The sequence below is a fragment of the Sphaerodactylus townsendi genome, linkage group LG01, assembly GCF_021028975.2.
Source record: "Sphaerodactylus townsendi isolate TG3544 linkage group LG01, MPM_Stown_v2.3, whole genome shotgun sequence".
NCBI classification, from domain to species: domain Eukaryota; kingdom Metazoa; phylum Chordata; class Lepidosauria; order Squamata; family Sphaerodactylidae; genus Sphaerodactylus; species Sphaerodactylus townsendi.
The window spans coordinates 108,509,679-108,533,082 of NC_059425.1; the positions used below are offsets into that span (position 1 = coordinate 108,509,679).

Here is a 23,404-nt window from a genome sequence, read left to right on the forward strand (position 1 = left end):
TAGTGTTTTGAAAGTCTCTCTGGGAGCCGGTTGCTGATGCATCAGTTTTAACAGACCTGCCTTTCTCGTTGCCGCACTGGGTGTGTGTGTGGGCATGTTGTGTATGTAATAAGCAAGTGCTGATTTCAGTACAGTCGAGGGTTATGTTGCAACCCCATGGCTAAAGTTCTCCTGTATGTAAATTACCTTTAAATACGAGGTTCATAAACTGGGCAGGCAGTTCTGCCAGCTTCTCCATTTTACTTCTCACCTCCCGTGGGGACAAACGGCCCACAGAAGCATAAACTGGATTGAGGATTATAACGAAAATTAAGGGGGTTTACAACAGCATTGCAGTATTGTTTTTCATCCTTAAATTGGGATTTAAAGAAGAGGAAGAAATAGGCAGAGCATGAGAGGGAAAGAAGATAAATCTTCACTGAAAGGTTGGTGAAATGGTTATTTTCCTAGCAGGTTTCCCATTGAAGATGCATCAGGAGGGGAAACCCTTTTTCATGCAACTTCTGACTTGATGGGGATGAGTGTTTTCGAAGGGCTCCAACTGATAGGGATTTCATTGCATTTTTAAAGAGTTCCATCGGGTGTGATGAGAAAAGGGTTGAAGCCAGAATTAAATTGTTTTAGCGCAATGATGGGATTAGAACAGGTGTAGCTGAAAAGAAAACTCAGAACAGAAGGACCTAGCTGTACAGTTCTTATGAACTACTGTGACTGCAGCATGTGTGCGAGATAGAGTTGTGGCAAATGTCCTGGTGGAAAGTGTTGTCCAGTCACAGCCAAGTTACAGTGACCCTTTAGGGTTTTCAGCACAAGAGATATTAAGAGTGGTTTGACATTGCCTACCCCTGGACTCCGTTGGTGGTCTCCCATCCTTGTACTCACTATGGCTGACTCTGCTTAAATAGGGCTGACGTGGACCATCCCTGTCAAGGCAGAAATTGTTGCATCAGCCTGAACATCTAAGTGATCTTGGCCTAGGAAGAGGGGCTGCACTCAGTGTAATCAGGCAAGGGAAGAGGGTTGGTGAAAGAGATAAAATAACACAGGGGCAGTTGGAGGGTTTTTTATATATAATTCAGTTCTATTACAGCATCTTCAAATGACAATAAAAGATAAATGCCACTGGAGCACATGAGAAAAACCACCTTCCCACCAGATCTTCTAGGAAGTGGTGAACCTCACCTCTGCTGAGAAGAGCCCTATATCCCATAATTATTGGGTTCTACATCCTTTTGTGATCATCACTGTCTATGCCAAACATGTTTTTGATGGCGCCTGTGCAGTGAATAGACAAAAGAATGAGACACTTTGATTTCAAGACTGCCCTGGGCTTTCATTATTTTTCCTAAGAAGCAAGGGGAAATCTGTGGAGCACACAAGGGAGCCAATAGCAAGGTCTCATAAGGCCTTACCAAACAGGAAGAAAGAACAGGAATCTCATGGCTCCTTAAAGACTACCACGTTTTTGTTTTTGCAGATGCCTCTTAGTCCTCCGGACTTTACCCGGGGACAAAAACTTGTTCGTCTTTAAAATGTCACAGTACACCTGTTCGTCAATTCATTCCTTTATTTACCTGCAGCTAACAGCATCTCCTTTGGAATTATTGCCAAAAGGGAGAGAAAGACCTATCGAGCTGCTTTCAGCTATCGTGTAGCAGTTATTAACACAGCAGTATTACCAAAGGAAGGAATGAATGAAGACTTAACCCACCTGTGGGGGCCGATTGTGCAGTTCGCAGCGTTCAGGGAAGGAGAGGCGGAGCGAAACCGATAGCAGAGTGTGCGCATTAGGGGAAGCTGTGTGGTGTCTTTGCAAGTGGCCTTAGCATGTGCTGCTTCTGAGGTTTCCGATGCCGTCGTTATTAGAGACTCCAGGGAAGCGCCTTGCACCTCTTGCAGAGGAAGATACCTCCAGGGAAAATGGGAAAGGCAGAAATGGGAGAACAAACCTACTCGGAAACTCATTCCGCATATTCAGAATAATGCACTTTCAAATTGCTTTCAGTGCTCTTTGAAGCTGTGCGGAATAGCAAAATCCACTTGCAAACAGTTGTGAAAGTGGTTTGAAAATGCATTATTTTGCATGTGCAGAAGGGGTCTTGGATACCTCATTATTCGAGGGTTGATTTTCCGTGGGGTGGGGGTGGGGAAGAAGAGAGATGTTATGTATGAATGATGGAAGTTGATGTGTATTCAGTAAGGGCACAGCTGAGGCAAAGTCTCCACTCTCAGTAGCGTTTTGACTTGGATTAGCCAAAATGCAAAATTTGCAATCTTGATTTAGCAAAATCACTGGCCGGACTGGCTGCTTGTCCAGTGCTGTCTGATCTGCTTTGTCATACAGCCAAGTCATTCGATTTACCCCAGAGTTTGCAAAGCGTTATGGCAAAAGGTTGTCTTGCGGGTTTGTGTGTGTGTATGTGTGTGTAGCAGAGGAAAATTAGCAAAGTGAGGATTTATGAACACAGTCTAGCATGCCCTGAACGGGCTTGTGGTGTGACGAAGACATAAACACACACACACACACACACACACACGGAATCTATGCATTTCCGTGCCCATTCGAAGTCATTTCAAAAAATACAAATTAGGCTCATTCTGCACATGCAGAATAATGCACTTTCAAACTGCTTTCAGTGCTCTTTGAAGCTGTGCGGAATAGCAAAATCCACTTGCAAACAGTTGTGAAAGTGGTTTGAAAATGCGTGTGCCTTAGTAAGGGCAAACAGAGTGTATTTTTCCAGTTCCACAGAATTCCCCATGATTTGGTCTGAAAGAAGCAGGCGCTTTCAGGCCTGTGCTTTTGTCTTTAACAGGACAGCCCGGATCCATGATTCCACCCAGTCTAAGGCAAAAGTGAGGGGCGGTCATGGTTTACTGGTTGTCTAGAAAGCCATATCCCAACTCAAAGAAGAGCTGCTGTGTATTCAAAGTGCGGTTTTAACCAAATCAATAAGCCTGCAACCTGCTGGGCCCTCAATGACTCCTCAAGCTGGAGGAGGGTTTGGAATGGAAGTTGGGTGACATTTGTTACATTTTCAATGGTGTGGAATGTGACAAGTTCGGAATGTGGTCAGCCACTAACAATGAAACTGGAATGCAGTCTCTCTCTCTCACACACACACACGTCGGCACAGAACAGTGCTTTGAGTGAGGAAATGCGTCTGGGTCTCAATGTCACCACTTTTACCCTTTCGACCTCCCCCTCCCCTCTCTCTCATGGGACTCCTTTGCGCTCCCCTGCTCTTCGGGTCACCACTGGGCGGTGTCCAGGCCAACTCCATCCCTAAACAAACCTCACGATTCCACAACTCTTGGAAATCAATGACAGATCCCTCGGGCACATGGTGTTCTTAAGCTATTATGCAAATTTAAAATATGAATCGAAGGCCGTGTCAGGTCCCACCCCCCACCCCCCACCCGCCCCCCGCCCGCCGGTTGCTTTTGCACACATGGAGTTTTCCATCACGCTCTTTCACCAGAGGGGACTGGATCGCGGTTTGTGTCGTGGTTTTTTGGCCCAAGGTTTTAAGGCGGCATTCTCGGCAATGTTCCAGTCAGTCCGTTCAGAGGCCTGTCCGACGACATCGAAGCGACTCTTCTTTGCCGAAGTGGGAAAGCCACCACAGGAAATCTCCTTCCCCTGAGTCACTCCCCGCAGTCCATTGAAGGAAAAGCAATTGCTTATCAACTTTCATCCCAGGCGGCGGAAGCTGCTATTGTTATCCAGCGTTCCTTTCGGAGCGCTTTTTCTACTGAGGGGCCAACCGCAAAGTGACCTATACAGATCTGACTCAAAGAAGGACCTGACGAAGTTGCAAGGACTGGGTGGGAAAGCGGTTCATTCTAGCGGGGATTTTGGTAAGCAATTCTGCTGTTCCTCTGCAAATGATGCTTCACTTCTTCTGCTGGGTTACTTGAGGGCCTGCAGCCACCGGAGCCAGCAGATTCTGCTCCTTAGTGTTATCAGGCCTGGATAAATAGAAATTTAAGTGAAGGTAGTTGCTTAACTCTTTCTTCGCCCCCTGACGCCTCCCTTTGGCAAAGTATGCCTTCGAAACAGCCTTGAGCAGCGAAATGTTTGCCAGTGATAGCAACAAAGGGCATCTTGCCGAACTGTCCGTCCTAGCACGACGCTGTTTTGCAATTAATACATAACATCTGATAAACTGCTTTGACTCCAGCAGTTACTGTTTCACTGCGTAACATTTGCTTTGAAGTGGTGGTTGGGGAGGAGAAGGGGTGGTTGAGAGGTAAATGTAGGAAGACCAGAACGTCATAAATTAGACTTGCCGGCTCTGGGGCAGTCTGAGCCGCCCTTATGACACTTACTCCAGAGTAGTACTGTTGAAATCAATTTACGGTTTAAACAGTAAACTGGTTGATTTTGGAAACGAGAGTGCCTCCACGGTACAAACATTTCTGCGAAGTTGTGTGTGTGAGAACGAAATCAAATGCAGTCACAAGACTTTCCGTCCGTTTACTCAGACGTAAGTCACGCTGACTTTCAGTGAGATTTATGCCAAAGCGTTTTCAAGGCTGCCTGGCGTTCAACGGCCCATGCAACTATGTGATCTGAACTTTGTTTCCCTTTCTATAAAAAAAAAAAGTCCAGCCTGTGAAGAGTAAAGTAGAACTCGAAAGCTTGCGCGTTGTTATCCACATGGCTGTTGTTTGGCTTAACCAGGCTCCCTCGACTTCCTAAGCAAGCGAGCAAAGACTTGAGAGTTAACGACGGAAGGCTGCCTGGTTTAAATGAACAACAGAGCGTAGAGAAGTATTTCAGTCTACCGATATAGAGGTCCTTGGAAGTCCTTGAACTCTAATTTCTGAATTGTGTGGGAGGAAAGTTGGTTGTGGTGGTCTCTCCTTGAGGAAAGCACTCAGAAAAAGCGCTCAGAAACACGCGTTCTCATCGTTACTTCGTACATTCCGACTGTCCGCGCATGCATAAACAGTTTCCACCGTTTAGTAGTGATCGGACGAGTTCGCAAGGCCTCCATTTCAGGAGCCTCTGCTAGAAGGTGAGGAGGGGGAGAATCTAGCGTGGGGCAGATGCGATCTGACCTCAGAATAAAGGGACCGCTCTGCATCTGTGGGTGGTAGAAAGAAGGACTTGTATGGGTTATATGGAAATGATGTGACGTTTTATGATTAAAGGACATGTATTCTGTAGGACTGGAGTGGTAAGGGAAGAAACTCAACCGTCGTCCTCTAGGGGCAGCACTCACCCAGAGTTAGAAACAGGAGTCTCGCTGCTCCAGGCTCCTTGAAGTTTTTATTTTGAATATTTCGACGCCGCTTCTTAAGAGCTCCCCTGGAGCGGCATCTTCAGGTTTCCAAAAAGGGCCACCCGATTCCGCTTTGTGCTACAACAGAGATGCCTGGCTGGCTGCTCCTAGTAGTCTGAGGTGCCGTTCTGTTATCATTGGGCCGGCCGTCGGGGTAACCGACCCACCCACCCAAGAAACAGCATAGCGGATGCCTATTTCGACTAGCCTGCTTTTAACGGACGCAGATGTGTTTAGGGTCGCACTGTCAAGCGAGGGGCTGCATTTTGTTCCTCCCGGGAGCGTGTCTTTTATTTCCTTCCCTCCCGAAGGCGGCAGAGCCGGGGTTTCCTTTGCCGGGGTCGTGTTCGCCTTTCAGCCATTGCACTTTGCAGAAATCCCGGCTCCCCTTCCTGCCCCCGCCTTGCGTGGCTCCTTGCGACATCAAGGGAAGGGACGGGCGGGGCACCACGCCGGGGAGACGCCGGGCGTGGCGATCGAGTCTCTTCCTCATTGTTCTCCCTCGACTCCTCCTCCCCGCCCCCCCCGGGCGAGGCTGGCATATAAAGTCCTCTGGCGAGCGAGGGCGCGACGGAATCGCTCGCGGTTGTGTCTCCCTCTGGGCGCTGAGTTGCCTCCCGGCTGTGCTGACTGCCCCCAGTCTTTGCTTTGGCCGCCTTGGATTATTTATTTCTGCCCACTGACGCCCTGCCTGGCTCGGCGATGACAGTCAAAACCGAAGCGTCGGGATCCACGCTCACCTATGCCAAGATGAGGGGCATGGTGGCCATCCTCATCGGTGAGTGCGGCCAGCCCAGGAGAGAGAAACGCGGCAGGGGCAGCCTTTTTTGCTCCCCTTCCCTCGTTTTCTTGCGAGGAGTAACCAGTTGGATTGTGAAGGGATTGGGGGAAAGGAAGCAACAAAAGAAGTCGCAGGATTCATCTGTGCTAACACTTATTTTTATTTTTCGTTTTTAATTTGCAGCTTTTATGAAGCAGAGGAGAATGGGGCTGAACGACTTCATTCAAAAAATCGCCACCAATTCCTATGCGTGCAAGCAGTAAGTACCCTGGCACTAATCCTTGCGATCATTTCTGAAGCCAGGCATTGGGGGTTGTATAGGATTCATGCCGGGCACCCCTTAGAGTGCCCCAAAGGTGCCTTTGGTGTTTTCTTTTTAAAAAATGTTATTTGCGGCATGACTTAAAGGTCCAATTCAAAAGTGAGTCTCGGTTACTTTTCCAGTATACTTGGAATTGTAGGTTTAGTTGTGTACAAATTTGACAGTTCTAACGAACAGAAAGGGTTTAAAACAGGAGCTGTTGTATGTTTTAGGATTAATTTTTTACCCTTTAAAATCACCTGAATTCTAGAAAAATTGTATGCCCCACGGTTTCTGTGTTTAGGACCGAACTCATGGGGAAATTCTAGACTTTTTTGTCCCCCAAGATCCCCTTCTTGCCTGACCTTTAATTACAGAGGAAACTTAAGTCTGTTTGCTCAGAAGGGTTTATTCCTATCTCCTCTTTCGTCTTAAGCTTGAAACCTAATAAGCTGTTTTAGAAGCTGGCCATCCTGAAACTCTCCCGAACAGAGTGTTAGTGTGTCCCCTAGCGGTGAGATGTTGTTCTATTTGCCTCATTAGGCTGAGCTAATAATAATGTCCTGTCTAATCTCTGCAGCCCTGAAGTTCAATCTATTTTGAAAATATCCCATCCTCAAGAGCCTGAACTTATGAATGCCAATCCTTCACCTCCGGTAAGTAGCTTTTATTGGTACAACCTTTTTTTAAAAAGAAGAGCGTTTACTGTGTCAGAAAAAGAGACAGATTTTAGAACAGCTTTTCTGTAGCTTTGTCTAATATGGAGGACTTTTAATTTGGAACACATTGCACTTCAGAAAAAAATACAAAGTATTGTTGAAAAGAAGGAATGCTTTGGCTAAACCTTCCTATGTCAACAGGGAGGTTTTGTCCTTGGCCTTGTGGCATGAATACATAAGCTATTATAATGCAATCCATTGTGTTTCATGCACAAAATAATGACAGTAATACTATGTTTCTTTATTTACCTGCATCCACATATTTCTTTGCAAGTAATGATTTCCCCCTGTTGTTCTTTGTCAATTGCAGCCCAGTCCATCGCAGCAGATTAATCTTGGCCCTTCCTCTAACCCACATGCAAAACCATTGGATTTCCATTTCCTGAAAGTTATTGGGAAAGGCAGTTTTGGGAAGGTGAGTCTTTCCTTCCATGTAGTCCATTTCCTTGTTGCTGGAATGTCTGTGACAGGGTGTTCAGTCTTTTTGATAACTGGGAGAATTCTTTAACAAAATAGTCTTGTCTTGGGGTTGTTCTTGAAAGAGCTCGGATGGATGCTTTCTGAAAGTGAGCTTAAAAAAAAAAAATCGGCCCTATGGAGCCAGTGTTTTTAAAGCACAAGGGATTTGAAAGCCCTGTTGGCTACCCTTCGCCTTAAGGTGTTGCTCTCCACCCATAATGCAGATACAGATTCTTGTAGTCAACCTATCTAGTTGTGTCTGGGACTTGTAGACTTGCCTGACAAAAGGCTCTGTGTTTCTTTGGCCAGAGTCAATTGCTGCTGTGTCTTAATTCCCTTGCAGGAACACTCCTAAGCAATTAATCATGTGATTTCTTGCAGGTCCTTCTGGCAAGGCACAAGGCAGAAGAACAATTCTATGCAGTGAAAGTACTTCAGAAGAAAGCAATCCTGAAAAAAAAGGAGGTAGGCACTGGGGTGTATCATCTGCAATAATACACCCAAACAAGGGTGTAATGATGACAGAGCGACTGTTGTGCTATTGAATACTGATGAGCGTTTTTTCCTCTAACCTGTTTTCAGGAGAAGCACATAATGTCAGAACGCAACGTCTTACTGAAAAACGTGAAGCACCCTTTCCTAGTAGGACTCCACTTTTCTTTCCAGACAGCCGACAAACTGTATTTTGTACTAGACTACATCAATGGTGGCGAGGTAAGCAAAAAGCACTCGGGATCGGGGGGGGGGGGGGGGGATCCAAAGATCATTAATCTCAAAACTCCCCTTTCCCCTAAAGTGTGGTTTGCCATGTGTACCAAATGTCCTGTGATGTTTCTTCCTATGTAGTCTGAAAGACGGTTCTGGCGTGGAGTTATTAGATTCAGTGTCTCTTGCCTGCCAATATCTAATAGCAGGAAATAGCCAGAGCTTTACTAGGCTATTTCCTGCCATTGTTCTCTGTAGCCATAGATGATGAGTTTTAATTAAAGCATTGTTAAAAGGTTTTGGCATTGGTAACAGTGTCTCCCCCCCTCCCCTCTGTTTCTTGCAGTTGTTTTATCATCTCCAGAGGGAACGTTGCTTCTTAGAACCAAGAGCTCGTTTTTATGCTGCTGAAATAGCCAGCGCACTGGGCTACCTGCATTCTCTAAATATTGTTTATCGGTAAGCAAAGCACATAGTTCCCTTCAAGCATGATTTCCATAGAAAGACACTGAGAAAACTGATTTATGAATGATCTAGAACCTTGTGGGTTGCACTACCCAGATGCCATTGGAATCATAGCAGTATAGGATTTTGAAGGGTTTCTCTTTTGGGCTATGGATTGTGCATAGAAAGAATCCCACTAGTGGGTAGTGCTGAAGACTAAACCATCGAGTTGTACCTTATAAAATAATTCTGGAGTTGTTTTGTTATCATCAGTAAGAGTTGAGACTGACCAGACTTTTTTCCCCCCCTTTTTCTGCAGGGACTTGAAGCCAGAGAACATTTTACTTGATTCTCAGGGCCACATTGTCCTGACGGACTTTGGCCTCTGCAAAGAGAACATAGAGCACAATGGCACAACTTCCACATTTTGTGGCACTCCCGAGGTAAGTCTGAGTTCTTCTTGTTGAAGTGACAGTGATGTATGTGCCCAGATTGCATGACAAGAACAAGAATTTGTCAGATGAGGCTAAGGGATTAAGATGCTGAATTTTGATTTATAAGCCATGTTGACGATAGATTCTTCAAATGCCCTTCAGAGACCCTTTTGAATGCAGCAAGCGACAGCAGTTCTTCAGAAATTGCAGTCAAATCAAGCTGTTTGCACACCAAATGTTCTCTCAAGGCTTCTGGGTGGGTTCTCAGTCCCTCTTTGCAAATTCTTCTGTGTGGAGTATATCAGCTATAGGGGAGGTTGGGCTTGGCCCTGTAGTGTTATCCTAGTTTGTCTAATCCTTCCATACCATTTTGCTTTGTAACAGTACCTTGCCCCTGAAGTCCTTCACAAGCAACCCTATGACCGGACAGTTGATTGGTGGTGCCTTGGAGCAGTTTTGTTTGAAATGCTTTATGGACTGGTGAGTTTAAACAGATTATATAAGCACTCAAGTAGAGCTTCTTTCTGTGCTAACCTACCATGACAGTTGGCACTGCTAGAGTTGTATTTCAGTGGATCCAGTTTTTGTGTGTGTTACTCATAAGGCTTGAGAAAAAAAGTTAGTGCAATAGGCAGATTATTGGGATGTTGTTGTGGGTGCTTTCATCATGATGGCCTTTCATATGTGTATCAAGAGCCTTAGAACCCAAGAATATTGTAACAGTGTAGCAAAGCATGCCTTTGATATTTGGTGTGGGGTAGCAGTGTTGAATTAGGGCTCTGGTTCAAGTTGACAAGGTGAAATTTGGTGAGTCAGTCTATCACAGCCTAACCTGTTTTACAGAATCATTGTGAGGATAAAACCCAAGTTTGCTGCCTTGGGGTTATTAGGGAAACAGTGTAATAATATGACAGTTAATTTTGGATATTTAATATTTCTTTACCTTTCCCTCCCCTCTTTACAGCCTCCATTCTACAGTAGAAACACTGCAGAAATGTACGATAACATCTTGAACAAACCTCTTCAGCTGAAGCCGAATATCACCAACTCTGCTCGACACCTTTTGGAAGGCCTTTTGCAAAAGGACAGAACTAAGAGGCTGGGTGCCAAGGAAGATTTTGTAAGTATTAACCTTGGGAGTTTGGGGAGGTGGATAGGAAAAAGGCTAGAGTTAGCCAGTCGTCTTCAATTAGTCTTGTCTCAGTTGATCTAATTTCCGTTTCCTCAACAGATGGAGATTAAGAATCACATCTTCTTCTCCCCAATTAACTGGGATGATCTCATTAATAAGAAGATTACACCTCCTTTTAACCCCAATGTGGTAAGTATTGCTTCTAATTATAGGATGTGTGAGGTTCTATTTATATTTCAGTTTCCAAGTTTGAAGATAAAAATACTCAACAGTACACTCTGTAGTGTTTATGTATAACCAGGATGATCTCGAATAAGCAAACAGGTGTTCACTTTCAAAAGACATTTTCTCCTTGTTCATGGTTTGCTCTAAACGAAGCTTTTAAATAGCTAGTTGTAATTTTCAAGTTCAGAGCAACACCATTGTCCTCACTACGTTTGACCTCTCAGCAAAGGAGGATCAGTGATGGGGGGGGGGGGTTGGAACTAGAAGGCCTGATCCCAAACCCCTTGTACTTGGGCTTCCTTCATTTGAATTCTAAAACTGAGATCAAATTGAGCTCAGCCACTCCCACTGGATTCCAGTTCAATAAATATGCATGCTGGGCACTTGAACTCTAAAATGGACATTGGGGGAGTTGATGTGCAGATTGCTGCAACGTGCCATCACTGGAGAGTACATGGCACTTGATCTTGTTGTGATATGGAACTGGGGTCAGGGTGGTACCATTAAAGAACTTGAAATGTCTTTTTGAACTTGGGCATGACCAGATCCGTAAAAGAAGGTTCCCAAGACTAGTCTCTCCCCACTTTTCAATCAAGAACAGGGCTGAACATTATTTCCTTATCTTCTTGCAGAGCGGCCCCAACGACTTGCGACACTTTGACCCTGAGTTTACAGAGGAACCTGTCCCCAACTCCATTGGCCAGTCGCCAGACAGCATACTCATCACTGCCAGCGTTAAGGAGGCTGCGGAGGCTTTTCTGGGCTTTTCCTATGCACCCCCCATGGATTCTTTCTTATGAATCTTCCATTATTATTATTTTTTATCGTGACCTTTTTGTTGGCCTTCTGGTTGAGCTGCCAGTTGTCCGGCCATCTTGAAAGAGGATAATTTTGCACATCTTCCCACTGTGGCAGCTTTGCAGCCTTAATTTCAATGATACTGTTTGCTGGAAGCTTTTTTTGTTTTCATTATTGTTGCTGCTGTTTGGAAGAGCACACCTAACTCTTTTAAATGAACTTGTGAACATTTCACTTCTGGTTCTTCCCACTCACCAAAGTGGTGCTATCTCTTGTGGAAGTTGAAGTAGAAACAAAAAGCAGCTGCTGCCATAGACTGCCGTAGATCGTAAGCATAAGAACACACCGTGTGGGGTTTTTTTGCTTTTTTTTTGGTTTTTTGAGAAAATGTTCTGAAAAGCCTTGGTTGAAGTGCTTCCTGGATGTGATAAGGATTTTACGAAATGTGCCTTTTATCAGACAAGATCTTGTGAGCTCCAACGCTTTTCCTGTCACAAGAGTATTTCTTAAGTCGTATGTGTGGGTTTGCTATGTGGACAATGGTATGAGTGTGTGGTATGCGCAATTTGCTGATGGACTTGGTTCAAAAGCGTCAAGCATGACACTCGCAGGACATTACAATGTGGGGCATTGTTTGTTACCTTCCATATTTGGAAGATGATAAATTAATAAGTGTAGATAATGATTTTTTTAATATAAAAACTGTACAGTTAATAATGAAAACTATCCAGATGGGCTTTGACAATGTATCTAAAATGCTTGAAGAAAGCATTGCTGCTATGGAAAAATATATAAATACTTCTATTTTTAGAAAGGGTTTTATGGACCAAAATGCCCCTGCTGCAGTCTGCTAGAGATGTTCATTTTTTTTCACTCATCTGTAAAATTGGGCATTATTTATGGTTTGTGGGGGTTTTATGTTTGCATTCCTGATTGTATGTATTGTAAGAAGAAAAAGACCTGTACAGTTGGTTGCAATACTAGATGTATATTTAAAAGGAAAAAAGGCTTATAACGTATATCACCATTGTAATGTACTTAACATGGTTATAATATGTACCATTTTTGTGACCAAACCCATTGGTTTGCAGTAAAAACTTGGACAATATTTCTATAAATGCTGTCTGTCCTTTATAATTGCATGGGTTCAGTGCAGTGGTGGGATTCAAACAGTTTAACAACTGGTTGTTTACAAGCACCATTTTAACAATCAGTTTTGCCAAAGTGGTTTGAACCTGCTGAATCCCACCACTCATTCCATGTCTCTCCACATTTGGGAACAGGAAAGCTCATCAAGTCACAGATGACCTCTAGCGACCCTGTACAATTGTCAGGGCAAAAGATGTTTGGAGGTGATTTGCCACTGCCTGGCTCCATGCCACAACCCTGGTAGTCCTTGGAAATCTCTCATTCAGATACTAGCTGGGGTCAGGGATGAATGTGTGTAACTGATCCAAAGCAAGCTTCCATGGCATAAGTAGGGATTTGTTGGATACCTCAACTATTACATCATGCTGTCTCCCCCCAGCCTTTCCTTGCATCTTAGCTGTTATTCCAAACCATAACATAATGCAATTAATATATAATTAAGGATCATTAGAAAAATAATTGTACAATGATGAACAATTCTATATAAGGATAATCAACTATTTAATTATAAGTTTAAAAAAATTGCAACGAGAGCTTTAAGGAACATAATTTTCTCTTGCTGGTAAAAAAGGATAACCGTAACCGCTGGTGTTTTATATTGCTGATTCCAAGCTGTCAAGTCAGAGCTAGCAGTGGGCCATAAAACCATTCATAGATGTTGTTTGGTTTCTATTAGATCATGCTGGGGACATTAGAATGAAGGTGTTTTGCTTCTAGGAAAACATCTTTCAGCTGTTACTGTTCTGCCAGCATTTTTTTCCCTTCCTGGTGCATTTGGAACCTAATTGTTCATGTTACCAGTTGATATTTATGCTGAGTGATAGTTTAAAATCATGGGCCATCTGATCTATAATTTGTTTCCTACAATTTGCTGTATAACCCAAGACACAAGCACAGAGACAGTGCTTGTAGATTAGCAAATATCACACCATCAGGCAAGTCAACCCATTTCCTATAGAAGGTGTGCATCTTCGAAGTCACAAATATAGCAACAAATCAAGCCTTGTACATACACACACAGCATATTTAGATGTAATTATTCTAAAACTATTCTGACAATGCCAGAATCCTCTCAGCCCACAAGCAGACAATGGTGAACTACCTCCCAATGTTTCTCACTTCAAGAACCCTATGGGGGGATCACTGTTACTTGACAGCACTTTCCACCATTATTCTTTTAAAAAAGCATTCTGTCTTAATGGAGCATGACAAGTTGAAAACACACATCAGAAGCAGAGTTGATAGAGGAAGATACTAATACTTTTCCCACTGCCCTTTCTTGAGCTACCTGGGAGTAATTTATGTTAGTGTAGATTAACTGCATCATCTCTTCCTCCAGCACCAAGGAGTATTCCAAATCAGTTCTCCACAGAGATATGGAAATGGAATGCATTCTGTTTGTTTTGAGATAAAGCAATGCTATTCAAATGAACCTACTAAATAGCTTACTCTGTTCCTCATAGCTAAGAGAAAACACTTGGATAGAGTTCTCAGACTCCTGTCATTCAGACACAGGAAGTCTCCATCAGTCCCTATTCCTTCCTCTTGGTCTACTGGTACTTATTTGTTGAGAACAAGCACATATATAAAACTAAATCCCTTTGTCCTGAATAACAAGGTCTAAAGTGCCTTCATAATTCCAGAGGGGTAGCCATATCAATCTGTTGCTACAAAATTAAACAGAACTACCTTCAGGATGAACAAAATTCATTCCACCATACATTTTCAAGGAGCACTGCATCTGATTAAGTGAGCTCTTAATTCATGAAAGCTTATTCTGGAATCAAAAAATCTCATTCTCAATATTGTCAAGTCTGTGAATGCTTAAATCTAGAGATGAGGCATGAACAAATAAGACAGATCTTTCCGCCGACCTGAAAAACAACCTGAATTGGCAGAAAAATCACAAATCTAAAAAAAAATCCTACACTGGAGGTTAACCTGAAAAACAACAGGAGCAACACCTGTAGCTTTAAGAAACAAATACCTTCAGTGGTTGTTGCTGAGCAGCCTTGAAAGCAGTAAAAGCTAAAGGGAGGGTGGAATGCTCTTTCCAGGTCTGTTTCAACTTTTGATGGAGGACTTATCCATTGCAGGCCTGGCAGCAGCCACCATACAACTCACTACCATGTGATATGCATGACACTCCAGGCCTGAATGTGTGCTCCTGTTCAATTGCAGCCACCCCACGAAACTTAGTATGGTGTAGTAGAGTTTCAGACCTGAATCTGGAAAACCATTTTTCCATATAAGACCTCTGAGTGGTCTTGGGACAGTTATACCTTCTCAGTGTAACCTGCCTGCTTTTGTTCTGAGGATAAAATGGAAGGAATGATGTAAGCAGCTCTGGATCTCCATTGTGGAGAAAGTGGGAAATAAATGAAATAATAAATATAACTGAAGATGGGGAGGCAGATAAAAAGTGGGTGGGTGGGTGGGTGGGTGGCAAGGAGTGAAAGAAGCAAAAAAGGGGATGATGTGGAGCTAGCAAGAAGGAGGGGGTGGAAATTGTGGAGGGGAAAGGACTACCGGCAGGAAGGAGGTGCTTCTCCAGAAGTCCTGGTGGAGAGGCTGCCAGGGGAAGGGAAGGAGGTAAAGCTGAAGATGGGACAGAAAAAAGCAGGGTGACTTAAGGATGAGGAGGGAAAACAGGAGTAGGAAAAAGTGAAATGCTATGAGAACTTTCAGGGGGGTGAGGAGAAAATTAGATGCCTCCTTCAAGTCCTTGTGGACTTGTAAATTCTATTAATCTTTAAATGGTCATAGGACCCCTGTTTGAAAAGCCTAAGGTGGACACAATTCACCTCTGATTTCAGACAGACCACTTTATCAACTCTTGAGTTCAGGTTAAGTATTTGACTTGATGCCAGTTTGCTTCCATAATAACAAAATGGCCTTACAGCTGCCTTCCTGATGCAAGAAAAATGCATAATACCTGTTGGATGCATTTATTTGGTCATGGCTAAAAGTAACTTTTCTTATTTGGGGTGGGCAGTGGAGGGAACGCTCGAATCTGAAGATGGGAGGGATCACTTTGGCCACTGTCTTACTGGGTACTTAGCACTAGCCCTTATTGGCTAACGTTCACACTGCATTTGGTTAAAAGTAACTTGCAGGGTCTCCTCTGGCCATTTTAAAAGACCTTCCTGTGTACTGCAAAACAGGGAAAGTCCTTCCTTCATTATTGCCCTTGTTTCTTTTTTGTATGTCTTCTTACCAACATCTTTCCTCTTTTTTCCCTCTTTTCCTGCTTCTTCTGAGGCAGGTTCCCTTCTGTAGCTGACACAATTAGATTTATGGAGCTGTATTGACAGCAATCACTGACACTTACAGCTCCCATAAAAGGGATGGAGCTATGAGGGTGATTTGTCCATGCTGCTGATCAGCCCCATTGTGCATGCAAGGCTTATCGGAAGTTTGAAAGCTCCAATTGCGCTTGTATAGCTGATAGAACAGCGAAGCCATTTATTGCCTTTTATCTTCTACACAAGTGCAATTGGAGCTTTCAGACTTCAGATAAGCCTTGCAGGCACAACGGGACGGATCAGCCTAGGCAGAGAAGCCATTCTGGCTCCATCTCATTTACTGCAGCTATGTGTGTCTGCAATTGCCGACAATATAGTTCTATGGCTCTCAGGTTCTTTTGATTTAGCCAAAACAGGAGCCAAGACTGGAAAATAACAGGTGCAAAGGGGAGGAGGACAACAGAAGGAGGGAAAGAAAAGAAGAGCTTTGTTTCTGAATGCACTGGAAGGTCTCTTAAAATGCCGGCAGAGAGCTCACAAGACAGTACTGTATGTGCTCAGTTCATAAAATCAGATGCTCTTGGGGAGTCCATACATCTTTCACAGAAGAAGAGTTCAGTGCTCAGGCTGCAGTCTGGTAGGAACTCAGTGTGTGACCTTGAGAAAGTTGCTTCCTGTCACTTTTATCCATTTCTAAATTAACCTACTGGCTCAAATTTTATTCTTGCTGTAGTAAGTTATTACAGGCCCAATAAGCTGGGGCCAATTAACTTGAGAAGAAAATTATGACCCAATAAATGTCATCTCTGCCACTTGGCAACTGCAACTTTGCCTGTCAAGACTCCATATGTTTGGAAAGAATTGTGACTTGTTTGGCTAAGGGAACATTGGGGAATATTTAACTAGGAAATGCAGAAATGCGTGTTATTTATTGCATCTCTCCTCCCCCCCTTAAGCATAGCATATATTTCTTTGTAAAATACACGATGTCTTCCAAAAGAACACTTAAGACCAGTGGTGGGATCCAAAAATTTTAATAACAGGTTCCGATGGTGGTGGGATTCAAACAGGGGCGCCGCCACACACACATACCTCCAGTCCCTATTGGGCAGGGAGGTTGCTTTAGTAACCCCTTCTCGGCACTCAGAAAAAATTAGTAACCACTTCTAGGAGCAGCAGTGGCGTAGGAGGTTAAGAGCTTGTGTATCTAATCTGGAGGAGCTGGGTTTGATTCCCAGCTCTGCCGCCTGAGCTGTGGAGGCTTATCTGGGGAATTCAGATTAGCCTGTACACTCCCACACACACCAGCTGGGTGACCTTGGGTTAGTCACAGCTTCTCGGAGCTCTCTCAGCCCCACCTACCTCACAGGGTGTTTGTTGTGAGGGGGGAAGGGCAAGGAGATTGTAAGCCCCTTTGAGTCTCCTGCAGGAGAGAAAGGGAGGATATAAATCCAAACTCTTCTTCTTCTAGAGAAGTGGTGAGAACTGGTTGGATCCCACCTCTGCTTAAGACCCAATCTAATCAAAGAGAAGTACTTTTACAATTCTATTGATTTCAGGGGAGAGTTGAGGGTTGGCACTAACTTTCTCCCTCTGAAAGCAATAGGACAGCACCTGACATTGGTTGGATCATGCCCCAAATGATTTTACTCAAGTATGTTTGTCAGTGGTGGGATCCAAAAATTTTAATAACAGGTTCCGATGGTGGTGGGATTCAAACAGTGGCGCCGCCGCACACACGCACCTCCAGTCCCTATTGGGCAGGGAGGTTGCTTTAGTAACCCCTTCTCGGCACTCAGAAAAAAATTAGTAACCACTTCTAGAGAAGTGGTGAGAACTGGTTGGATCCCATATTGTAGTTATACTTCATCTGTCACAATGACTTAGGAAGAGGCTATTAGAAATGGGAACAGAAGAAAATGACATGAACTATAGTATACTCTGCTTGTATATAGTGCTCTAAGCAAAATAGTTTTCATCTTAATAGGCCTGTTTTCATGTGTTTATATCCCATGTTTTCTCCTGCACAGGTCAAGCCAAAGCACCCAGGTTTCTGGAGCATGCTATTGTTCAAACACTGAGTAGACAAACTTGTTGAAGTTTTTGCATCATATGCTTTCAGACATGGGAGTCAGACCCTTTTACTCACGACGATTAAGTAAGATGTTTAAAATTGTTCTCTGCTGTGAAAAAAGTTTATCCTATGAAACAGGCTGCGAATAATCACTGATACTGCTTTGCTACTTCTGCATACCTGTGGGGCATTTTAAGAATACTATCAATACATAAATTCTTCAATGGTTCCCCCATGCTGCAGAGAATTGCCAGGTTTTGGGGGATGGAATTTGGGGGATGGAACCTGAGGAGGGATATATTAATATAATGTTATGTTTATTGTTGGTTTTAAAAAGCCCTCAGAAACAGCCTGTAACTTCTGGATTATTATTATTATTATTATTATTATTATTATTATTATTATTATTATTATTGTTGTTGTTGTTGTTGTTGTTGTTGTTGTTGTTGTTGTTGTTGTTGTTGTTGTTGTTGTTGTTGTTGTTATTAATTGTATTTATAAACCGCCCTCCCCCAAAGGGGGAGAATTCAATTTAAGCAGAATTCAGCAGCAAATGTTAAAAAAAAACCCAATCAACATACTGCTCATTAGCAACTCTAGTTTTATAGTTTAACGCATTATGGTCTGCAAAGTAAACTACAGAGTTACATTCTAAATAGTAAAAAACAACAACCCCCCACATTTATTTCAAAAGACACAAGTAGAGAACCAAACAAAACCTTTTTCTTTAGGCTTCAGCATATATCAATTCAGGTTTGATTAAAATTACGGACCATCATTAGGTCAATTATTAGACTTGCAAAAGGGGTAGTTTTTGAACACTTAGAAAATCAAAGTTGAGGGCAGTAATGGGATCCAACTTAACTGGCCTCCCTTTTGCTGCCCCTCCCCCTTTTTGTCATTTGTGTGCTGCTTATGTCTTAGATTTCTGGTTGGTTCTACAATAAGGTGACCAGATGGTTACCTTTGTGAACTGGGACGGGCGTGCGTATCTCCCGCGTGCAGGCGCCTGCTGTCGCTGGCAGCTGGAGAGCCGCTGCCAAGCACTGACCTTGCATGCCCCAGAAGGCAGTGCGGCAGCCTTTCAAAACCCGACATCTTTGAAAAAACTCAAGCTGAACGTCCTGGACAAAATTGTTTTATAGGCATATGGACTGTCCCACCAAAAGTGGGAGGTCTGGTCAGCCTATTCTACAACCCAAATTCTATTTCACTGTTTACTGAATGTCCCATCCTGTTGATGGTATTGAGTCACTCTGTGTAATCCAGATTGAGTCCAAGTAACTCTAAAGGCAGACTCTAGGTAATGTAAACATATACACACATTTCTGGGGTAACTGATAAATCTTTCATTGTTGTGATCCTGGAAAAGGGAATGGGAAGATGCCATATAAGACTATGACAGTGTTTAGTGGTTGCTAGTCATCTGCAAGAGTGCTGTCTAGTGAGCATGGTTCTTTCATCAGCTTCTCCCTTAGCACAGCTGGCCAAAGGGACCTCAGTAATTAAAGTGGCGTAATCAAAGAATGACCACATTCCCCATTCAGGAATGGAATTCTTATTTACCTGACCCCACCAACTTTCTAAAAACATCTGTTGCATTATGTCAGTGTCCTTCTGCTGTCCTACTGCTGAGTAAAAGCTAGTATGGTATAGTGATTAGACATGTTGAATTTTGGAACACCTGGCTTTGTATCGACTTTGAAGTTCATTGGGGGAACTCCCCCCTTAATTCACCCTTAATTCACAAGATTGTTGGTAGAAATGGGAAACTCCTTCCCAAGTATGCTATCCTGAGCTTCTGGGGAAAATGGGTGGGATACAAGTGTGATAAATAAAGTCAACGTATGGAATAGGAATGGGGAAGGGAGGCTTTTTAAAATGTATGTTTGTCACCTAAATATTTGAGAGCCATTAAACTACATTCAGCAGCTTTCTATAGTTGGACACTCATTCACTAAATACATTTAGTTTTTAATTAATTATCATTAACAGCAGAATGCTACTTGTGAACTGTAAGCAGAAAGTAAGAGAAGCTGTAACTGTAACATAAAGTAACATTATCACCACCTGAGGGCTGCTTGAATTACACCATTTGTTTATGACTACTTTTACTGCGGACAATTTTGCAGCAAGGGTGGAAGTCAGTCAAACAGTGACACCTTGTGGTAGCCCAATGGGTGCTGCTCAAGTACTTCACAATGAAAAAAAAATCCATTAGTTCAGAATCTTTTAGCAACCACCAAGTCTTCAATGGGGAAAAGTGTTTTGTTTTTTACGTGTCAAAGTGGTGATTTAAAAAGTCTGGGCTGCGATCACAAAAGTATAAATTGAAACTTTCACTTGGATACAAAAAAGTCTATGAATATCTTTGAAAAGAAACCATTTTATAAGGTAAAAGAATAAAATATTTTGTGCGGATATTCATATAATGCATTATTTTGCCTTTTAAAACTATACAAGTGGACCATGAGTTCCATTGTGGGGAGGCAAGGGAGGTATTTTGTCCCACTGCTTGCCCTCTGGGCCAGTCACTTATTGGACAGCCCACCTGCTGGCATCGTGCTGTTGCTCCCCTTCCCATCCCACAGATTTAGGATATGAGACCTGCTGTGGACTTCAGTAGCTTGGAGGCAGATGGCTCGTGGGCATTCTGAGGAAGGTCTCTAGATGCACAGCCAACTTGTAATAGTGCCTTCTTGTACTTAAGTGGAGTCCTAGAATGATCCATTGGAGCTGGAGCCAGCAGTTCTCCACCAGCAGTGGATGGGCTGCTTTCGTGGTCCACACCACTATCCAGGCACTCAGCTGGGCATTTCTGTCATCAGCTGTCATTCTTGGCAACTCTCCAGGACTGCTGCTGTTGCCTCCAGCTCTGGCGAGTGATTGTGGCCAGGAGAACTGGGTGCCCTCCAGGAACAAGATAGTACACAATCAGGTATTGCATCTGACCACAGCCCCAACAGTAGCAGCAGCCATTCACTGGCCATTCAGCTTCAGAGGAGGCTGACCAGGCAGAGGTCATCCTGTTGTATCAGACCAGAAAAATAAAATTCAGGACATATCAATCGCATCCATCCTCCTCCTGTCTCCCCACTGTGCAGCCCTGCTTTCTCCCCACAACCACTGCTGTAGCCATCAATCTGTCCTCCTGTCCACCATCCTTTGAGGACTGGTGGTGGCAGAGAAGAGGCATCTCCTGTTCATGGCAGCAGCACCTCCTCTTTTAACCTCTCTCACCTGCAGTGAGGCTGGTGAATAGTGCTGAGTCGTATGCCTAATAAAGGTTATTGATGATGATAGTGCTGAGTGATGGTAGAGTGTTGTCTTCACAAGCACAGGTGACATCCCTCTGTTGGGGAGAAAAGTTAACCCCATTTGCTTTTTCAAAGTTTTTAGATTTTTCTGCAGACCTGGTGGAGGGGAAGAATCCCCCAAGTTTGAAGGAAAATCTTGTTTCTGTCTCCCTGGCCCTAATCGACGTATCCACAGATAGGGCCATGTTGAGAATGATCACAGTACCTTCCTCTTTTTTTTTTTCAATTAAATTTATTCTGAAGTAACTGTGTGTGGAATAAAGACCTAAACATTATGCTGGCAGAAGGAAGACTAAGATATAGACTTTAAATTTATAAATGGCTATTGGCACAGGTCACTAAAGAAGCTGAGAGCTTGACACTAATCTGTTCCCAGTGCCTGTTCTGTCCTTCATTGCTTTTCATTATCCTTCCTAAATATAGAAGGCCTGTCTTTGCAAAGTTTATGCCTGCTTATTCCTGGGTACACTGAAGTGTTTTTCAATGGCCTTAAATAAGGTAGTATACCATTTGTGCAATATTTTAAAATATTGGGCAAAGGAAAACTTTTTCTATATCCTGACTGTCAATGAGTCATTTGCAGGAAACATTTTCTCTAGTATATGCCTTCTGAATTTATTGCAGCTCTATTAATTTAGAGTTTTGAAGAAATTACACCCCCCCCCCCCCCCCCCCCCCCCCGGCAAATGTAAATTAGCAGAGTAACAATGCATACCCTTCTCCAGTGTAATTCCAAGGAGTGTAAAAATCAGAATTACATTTTCTTGGAAGAAATTTTTCCATCTGAATTAGAGCTGCAAACATGTGACTCAGAAATTCTATAGGCCTCATAACTGTCACAAACTGGGGTTTGTTACAAATGCCAGGGAGCTGCAGCCAATTCTGACTCTTTCTGATTAATTCATTTGCATAATAGAAGAGTTTTCAGTCATACATTTATCATAGATCTGAATGACATGTTATTGCAGACCTCCATGACTGAATCTCCAAACTTCTTCTCAACACTGAAATGCAGCTACAGGGGACTGCTAATTTGATTGGCAGAATGGCAAGGCAAGCAAGGGTAATAACTGCTTTCCTCTTCACCTTTTATCAGGGGAAAGCATTTTAACTTGGAAATACTATACTGCAAAGGTGGGTAACCGCTCACCTTAACCTCTCACCACTTTTTCACAATCAAATTGGCAGCTCTTTATATTTGCATCATTTTTTTAAGTGGAAAGATCCACTTGCACAGCTACTGGGTAGTTTTTCCATTTCACACATTACATTTGTATGTGTGTGTTTGCAGAACACAATGAATAGAACACAAGATTTGGCAACTTTATTGAAACTAATGTGAATTTGATCCATAGTTGAAATGGGGAACTTCCAGGAGACCCAAGGAAGAGCAGGATGTACATTTAATAAATAAAAAAAATTCTCAAAGGGCCTATACTTGTGGCAATCCCTTAGGGTTTTCAAGGCAAGAAGATTCAGAGGTGGTTTGCCAATGTTTGCCTCTGTGTAGCAACCTTGGTATCCTTGGTGGCCTCCCATCCACATTCTAACCATGGCCAACTCTGCTTTGTGTTTGAAATCTGATAAAATCAGGGTCATCCAGGAAAGGCCAAAATGCAAAATCCACAAGTCAGGAAGTAGGTTCCTGCCTTGATTGATGGCTGTACATTCAAGTGGGGACTCATCTTCAAAAAGATCTCTGTTTGGCTGTAGTCAAGATGCAGCAGAGGAAAGAGTGTCAGCTTCATATGCCCTGGGATGGACATGCTGTGCCAGAGGAAGGGGCAAACAGGCACTATTTCTGGTGCTGAAATGCCACAGGAGGGAAGCCTGAAGTCCTTCCTTCCCCTGTGCCCTGTTTGCAGCTGACTAGAGAAACAGAACTTTTAAGGTGAATTCTCCTCATGAACTTTTAACTGTGAGTCAGGTCGGGGACCCATGATCTGACTCATGGATTTCATATAGCTTATTTTACCCCTAATTTGTATTGACATTACAGGATTCTGCTGCATTAAAATGCAGGAAGATGTGTGTGCCTCAGCACTGAAGGAAGGACGTGCACATGCTTTAGAAACTGTTAAAGTGTTTATGAAACACAAATGCCAGCTTTTCATATCTACCATAAACATTTCAAAACGTGTTCCATGTGGACTAATGAGCATGAATAACACAGTGAAGTGATGGTCAGATTGTTAGATACAAAAAAATGAAATGGGTTAGGAGTTGTCCCATGCGATTGCATAGCACCCCCAGTAGATTTTTGTGATGTTAATACAATCACATACTATATGGAAACCCCAAAAATATCTTAGCTGAGGGGAAAAATTAAA

The 23,404-nt window shown here is 43.2% G+C and overlaps 1 protein-coding gene across 4 annotated transcripts in view; it reads left to right on the forward strand.

The window, feature by feature from the left end:
• Positions 1–12,407, forward strand: part of SGK1 (serum/glucocorticoid regulated kinase 1) — a 90,466-nt gene extending 78,059 nt beyond the window's left edge. The window contains exons 1-12 of one of the 4 annotated variants that reach the window (XM_048490271.1): positions 314–425; positions 6,256–6,331; positions 6,954–7,029; positions 7,403–7,507; positions 7,933–8,016; positions 8,134–8,265; positions 8,603–8,715; positions 9,020–9,143; positions 9,519–9,614; positions 10,099–10,254; positions 10,366–10,455; positions 11,124–12,407. In XM_048490271.1, coding sequence (XP_048346228.1) covers positions 392–425; positions 6,256–6,331; positions 6,954–7,029; positions 7,403–7,507; positions 7,933–8,016; positions 8,134–8,265; positions 8,603–8,715; positions 9,020–9,143; positions 9,519–9,614; positions 10,099–10,254; positions 10,366–10,455; positions 11,124–11,291 — 1,254 coding nt within the window. In that variant the 5' untranslated portion in view covers positions 314–391 and the 3' untranslated portion in view covers positions 11,292–12,407. Of the gene's footprint in view, positions 1–313; positions 426–3,495; positions 3,862–5,836; positions 6,070–6,255; positions 6,332–6,953; positions 7,030–7,402; positions 7,508–7,932; positions 8,017–8,133; positions 8,266–8,602; positions 8,716–9,019; positions 9,144–9,518; positions 9,615–10,098; positions 10,255–10,365; positions 10,456–11,123 lie in introns of those variants that run through there. The other 3 variants (XM_048490281.1, XM_048490262.1, XM_048490251.1) reach the window with 3 other exon arrangements.
• The last annotated feature ends 10,997 nt before the right edge of the window (positions 12,408–23,404 follow it).